General features: G+C 44.1%; 2 protein-coding genes across 2 annotated transcripts in view; one reads left to right on the forward strand and one right to left on the reverse strand.

Moving 5' to 3' along the window:
- Positions 1-3,087, forward strand: part of Tsf2 (transferrin 2) — a 50,625-nt gene extending 47,538 nt beyond the window's left edge. The window contains exon 9 of the mRNA XM_077645519.1: positions 265-3,087. Within this exon, the coding sequence (XP_077501645.1) occupies positions 265-1,070 (806 nt within the window). The 3' untranslated portion in view covers positions 1,071-3,087. The remainder of the gene's footprint in view (positions 1-264) is intronic.
- Positions 3,088-3,127: 40 nt separating this feature from the next.
- On the reverse strand, positions 3,128-5,977 carry LOC144112692 (ATP-dependent DNA helicase DDX11). The gene has a single exon (XM_077645518.1). The coding sequence runs from the start codon at positions 5,855-5,857 to the stop codon at positions 3,206-3,208; it is 2,652 nt and encodes an 883-aa protein (XP_077501644.1). The 5' UTR covers positions 5,858-5,977; the 3' UTR covers positions 3,128-3,205.
- Positions 5,978-6,143: the final 166 nt, after the last annotated feature.

Genomic DNA, 6,143 nt, shown 5'->3' on the forward strand with positions numbered 1-6,143 from the left:
TACTGACCTGTTTTCTTCCTTGTCAAGACTGGTTTTATCCACACTCATGTAGAACAAAGTTACAGGTCATAATTTATAATTTGCCAAATAACGAGCACTTCAGTGACTACACAATGTCCAAGTGCCACATACTCCCCTCACACTTGATGGCTTTTCTGTCATTGACTAGAAACTAGAAACATTGACTAGATTTGCTTTTTTCACCGATCATCTGTTTTTTTAGCCCGTAACAAAAAGCTGAAACTTGCTTTTTTTTTATTTCAGGCAAAACTTCATGCCACACTGGTATCAACCAGGCTGCTGGATGGGTGGTGCCCCTGAGCTTTCTTATCAGTAATGAGCGCATGAGATCATATGGCTGTGATTCAGCACGATCTGCCTCAGAATTTTTTTCCAAAAGCTGTGTGCCAGGCGCCCTCTCCCGTGAATTTGTGGGCTCTGAGCGAAGTTACAAGAACCTCTGTGATCTCTGTCATGGAACAAGTACCCACTTCTGTGGCCGTGATGCATCGGAGCCCTTTTATGGCCACACGGGTGCCTTCCGGTGCCTCGTTGAAGGTGGCGGCCAGATTGCTTTCGTCAAGCACACCACTGTGTTTGAAAACACAGCTGGCCGCAACAGCATGTGGTGGGCACGCAACATCATGCCTGGTGACTTTGAGCTGGTCTGCCGTGATGGCTCACGCCGGCCGCAGGATAAGTATGAACAGTGCAACCTAGGGAAAGTGGCATCCAACGCCATTGTGACTAGCCCAAACAAGCCACAAAGCATGATTGATGAATACATTAACCTTTTCATCTATGCACAGCAGTTCTATGGATCCAAGTACAGTGAAGATTTCACATTTAAAATGTTTGTGTCGGAGGCTGCACATAGAGACCTGATCTTCCAGGATTCAACACAGCAGCTCAAACCAGTGCCTTTACATAGACGTAATTATGCAGACTATTTGGGCAGTGACTTTCTTCAGGCAGTCCGACTGGTGGACTGCTCTGCAGGTTCACGGGGTGCGCAGCTGTCTGTAGTGGTTATGTTGGTGTGCGCTCTTTCTCTCAACTTCTGGGCTTGATGGTGCTGCAGCAGCTCGCCATCATCATGGCATGCTCTTGCACTTCAGAGTAGATGGGATTGCTAAACAATTCCCAGGTTTGTTGTACGAGTGGAGTTTGCAGCATGACCCAGGTCATAATATGCTGCAACGAGTATCACTATTGACCAGTTCTTTAGCTGGCTGGAATTTCATCTGGTTTTGGTCATATCGAAGGAAGCCAATGTCTGTATTCTGGCTTGGTTAGCATGCATTCCAAGGCTTTGCCCTTCTTGCCATAATGAAGAGGACCCCAGCAAAAATAAGTGAGTGTAGAAGACTCCAGTTGTAAGATACTTCGCCTGTGGTATAAGCACAACTTATAACTCTGCAGTTTTGCTAATCTTTGTGTGACTGCCAAACACTGTTTTCAGGATATCTGCAAAGAGTAAATGAGGATATGTGACGGCCAAATGGGAGATGAACTTTCCTTTTGGTGTTTATGGAAAACTAAACAAGAAATGCAATTGTGTAATTCAGGAAAACTGATGAATGTATGTGCAGTGTGGTCGTATAGCAGTTGTCTGCTTCCAGCTGAGCACTACAAGCAGAAAAAGCATCAAATGCTTTAGCTGTCATGTCTAGAATGTTGAATGCATTTCATTTATACAATTAAGTACACATCTATCAGTGGTCTGACCTTTTGTTTTTTCCACTCATTTTCGTGGCGTCAAAGACATGGGGACCTGATAGGTGCATTCTTACAACACTGTTCGACTTGAGTGGCAATTTTTTGATGCAGTATGTAGTGGCACTCCAAAATCATGAGACATTTTCAAATTTCCCTGTCAGTCTCTCTTTTTAGAATCTCAAGAAAAACGTTGCATTTGGCTGCTGTAATGTGATGTCCTTCGGTAGCTGTATTCATTTTTTCTGCAGCAGCTTGATTATTTTAGCACTGTCTCTGGGGGTTTTAGGTGTAGAAGGTAAATGCGTTTTACATAAAATGTTCAGGCATATTGTGGTTCATCACTGTACCATAGGTGGATCCACAGCATATTTTTATAAGCTGTTTAATTTTGTATTGGGCCATGCTCATGTTTTCTGGCCTCAGCCATGAAGTGCTTTTTACTCATTAGTCGCGAACCTTAGTAGTTTTTTTTTTTTTTTCAGCAGTGTGTGATGTATACTTAACATTCCGTCCATATGTGGCTCTCTTTTTGAACGAGCCTTTCTTATAGGCTGCCTTCATTCCAGTTTTGATATTGGGCAGCATTGTATATACATACACAGTGGGAGCTGGTTTTTACGAGTACTGATCTGAACCGCTGCTGCCCTCTTTTGCCCAGTGCACGTGTTTTTATACATTATTTACATGGAATAATGCTGATGAGTTTTAGTGTTTGTTACAGTGGAGCATCCTTTTGGATTTGAATTTCATGAGATCCAGTGATATATTTTTATGCTCCTGTATTTTCATTACGCCGATTATTTTCATTGGCGTACACAAGAGAAGCCTTTTTTGGCATTGCAATTTTGTAGTGCAGTTCTGTCTGGACAGTTGAACGAGGCAATGACCGTATTGCCGCTGCACTGACAGGCAAGTGCTCCAACACATTAAACACCACTGGCAATCAGTTTTCATTGATTCTGCCAAGAAAGTGTCTTGAAAATGGGAAGAATTATCAGATAAAATTCAAAAAAAAAGGTAGGAAACATATATTGACATTAGCCAGCACTTTCTCATAAGTCATGTTAAAAAAAAAAGTGGCCCTGCTGAATTAATGGAATCTGCTGCAGTGGTTTGTTCACAAAACCAATTTCAAGTGTTTATTGTTGCAACTGTTGATCAGATGTATACATAAACAGTGGCTGAAAATGTGATAGCTGTAGTATGTAATGAAAATAAGTATGCAGGTCATTTGTGAGCCACTGTCATCGGAAACATATCATTGTAGAGTCTGAACAAGTGCTTGAAAATACAGGTTTTTAATGAAGAAATGTTTGTGACTGTCTTATTTCTAATTGCAACCTTGAAAAATAAATTCATCTTGACTACTGTCCTGTCTTGGAACTTTTTCAATAAAACAAGAATGCCTTCAAAGCAAAAATGTCTCTTTTGGTCTTATGTAGAGTTGGTACGGTTTCTTCAGTAAAGCATAGCACAGGCACTGAAACTAAGGATTTCCTGTCCCAACTTTGCCAGAAGCCTCAAGCTGCGTGCTATTCCTCCGCCCTCTGAAGAATTGCTGAATCGTAGCAAATGCTGCCCCAAATTTTGACGCTGTGGTGAGGCTGCCCTGTATCCAAGCAGGCAGAGCTTTCATTATGCTATGCCTCTGGTAGCGTTGGTCAAGCAGTAATATGATGGCATAGTCATCCTTGTGACGAATGGCTCGGCCAATAGACTGGTTGACAGCTTTCATGCAGACGCTTTCATAGTACACCTGCCCTGCAGTGTGTCCATCATTTGTTTTAGGGTAGGTAGCACTCAAGTATTCCATTTTGCTCATCATTTCTGGTGCTTTGGCATTTGGAAAAGGGAGGCCGACCATGACAACACATCTTCCCATGTCGTCTGAGAAATTGATACCTTCACTCATTTTCCCACCCACAACCGAGAAAAGGATGGCACCAGTTAGGGGTCCTGAACTGGATACAGCTTTGGCACACTGGCTGTATTGCGCCAAGGTACTCTCAAGCTCCGATGACTTCAATGGCTCGTGAAAAATATGCTTCTTCATGGAGAGCTTTTCTAGGACACCAGTTACTTTCCACCTCTCTGAGACGGCATGTTCATACTCGTATGATGGAAAGAAGCACACAATGCCGCCTGGGACAACTCTAGTCACATTGAGTATTACTCTGCCTAATTCATCAATTATTTCTGGGTCCATTTTGTTCCTGTATGTGAATTCAAAGACTTTGCCCATGGGACCATGGCTTAAAGCAATCACAGACAGGTTTTCCTTGGCCACAACATGTCCGCACGAGAAATGCATTACACGATCTGGAGCCACGCCTGCGGGGATTAGGAGTTGGTCAACAAATTCACTAGTAGGCTGCATTGTTCCACCAGCCAAGATGAGTGAATGTACTTCAGAAGCTATTTCTGCGAAATGATTCGCAGGGCTGAGCAGAAGGAACTTCAGAAATGAGTTTGCTGGTTCTTTAGCTTTGTGCACCAGTACTTGACCATCAAAATGTGAGTATGCAAGCTCACGAAAAAATTCATGCACTGTTATCAGGGGATTTCCCAATGCAGCAAATGAGTTCACAGGCTGCTGGGGTGCCATCTCCTTTGCTGATGGCTTTTTTGACTGGCACTTTTTCATAGAATGAATGAAGTCAGACAGCTTGGCAGCTCCTGTGCTTTCCAGTTTTTCTGATATTGCCACAGTGGACTTCTTTGCAAACAAATTCACTTTGAGGGCAACCTTACTTTGTTCCAAGTACCGCACCACCTTGAACAGATTGATGTTTGTTGTTCCACTGTTAATCCGAAATGCAGTCACTGAACACATGGTCGATGTGTCCTCTTGAATGGCCCCCTTGCCATCTCCAGTCAGATGAAGTATGAAACGCTTCAGCATGTAGAGGACCTGCTTAATATACATCACATTTTTTGTGTTCATTCTAGCATGATAGCGGTTGTAGTACTCGCTGAGCACACGCTGGGCATCCTTGAGGGCAGACATCTTCAAGTGGACACTGTGCAAGTCGGTGATGGTTTCCAAAAGATTATGCGCCTCATCTATGATCACAACACTGCCTCTCAAGTCAAGCTTGCATGCTTCCCTCGTCGTCTTCTGCAGAAGAATGTTGTAAGGGATCAGCACAAGCTCTGCATCCGGTGTTGCGTACCGTGACGCGTAGTACGGGCAGGCCTTTTCTTTCCTTGCATGATGCACCACTTGTTCAATGTCTTGCACTTCGGTCAGAACGTCCGCCGCCAGGGCCTCTATTGCCTGGTGCCTGTAGAAGGGGCACTTGCCCACCGACTTTGTTTTGGCTCGCTTGCGCTCAGGTGAAGCTGACGCCTTGGACTTGGACGAGGCTTTTTGCATGTCCAAACAGCGATCGTTTATCAACGACAGGCTGCTTAGCTTTGTGACGGCATCGTTGATGCAAAGATTGCCTCGCGATGCGAGTGCCACAGTGCGAACTCTATCGCTGAACACAGTTTTCTGCAGTTCTCTGACGAACTGGGTGAGCTGGGAATGCGTTCGGCTGCAATATATTATTTTTGGCTCCAATACAGTATCGGGCAAGTCGTCGTCGTCTCTGGGTGTATCGTCGTCGCTGCTGTAGTCTTCAACGACGTCCTCTTCGTTCTCGTTTATTTCTGCGAGCAGGCGAGCGATCGACTCTGTTTCCTTGGCGATGTCATCGTTTGCCTCTGGTCCACTTCTGGCATTTGAGTCTTGAACCCGAGTTCGCCTCTTCTTCACATCTTCCTTCAGTTGTTCGTACTTTTTTTCTTTGTTCATAAGCGCGTCATACTGACACTGAACCTCACGCACTCGGTGCCGTAGTAGCATCTTCTCGGCACTGTTCTTAATCCAGTCATCTCCGGTTTCGGCTGGAGAGGCAATCTTTTCCTGAAGATCGGCCAATTCTGCTTCCAGCGTCGCCTTTTTTGAATTCTTGTACTCACTCAACCAAGTCAATGCACCACAAATTAGGCTTAAGGATTTACCAGTGCCCGTAGGACTTTCAAAGATGCCAACTTTGCTTCCGTTAAGCGCTGCGTACAGCGCTTTCATAAAAGAACTTTGAACGGGGTACGGCTCGAAAGGAAAGTGAAAATCGACACTGTCAGAGTCCATAATAACTTTGAAAGCAATTACGCAAGTTACAAGGACGGCGAGCCAGTGACAGCTTCCGAAGTCCTTTGACGAGCTGGTCGGCTGGTCGACGCGCGCGAACTTTTCGTGCTTTTCGCGCGCTAACTTGGAAAATCAGGAGGCGAAAATGTCTCACGTGACTTACTTACTGCAGATTAAAACTTTGCAATGGCAATTTTATAGGCTAGAAGACTTTTTAAATAATGTGTTATATTTTTAATTATTTATAACTGAGAGATTTGTGGCTATATTTTTTTTGTTTGATTGT

Source organism: Amblyomma americanum, chromosome 1 (genome assembly GCF_052857255.1).
Source record: "Amblyomma americanum isolate KBUSLIRL-KWMA chromosome 1, ASM5285725v1, whole genome shotgun sequence".
Lineage (NCBI taxonomy): Eukaryota > Metazoa > Arthropoda > Arachnida > Ixodida > Ixodidae > Amblyomma > Amblyomma americanum.

Bases quoted from the DNA above. Each gene is read 5' to 3' on its own strand.
- LOC144112692 (XM_077645518.1), bottom strand. From the start codon at position 5,857: ATGGACTCTGACAGTGTCGATTTTCACTTTCCTTTCGAGCCGTACCCC.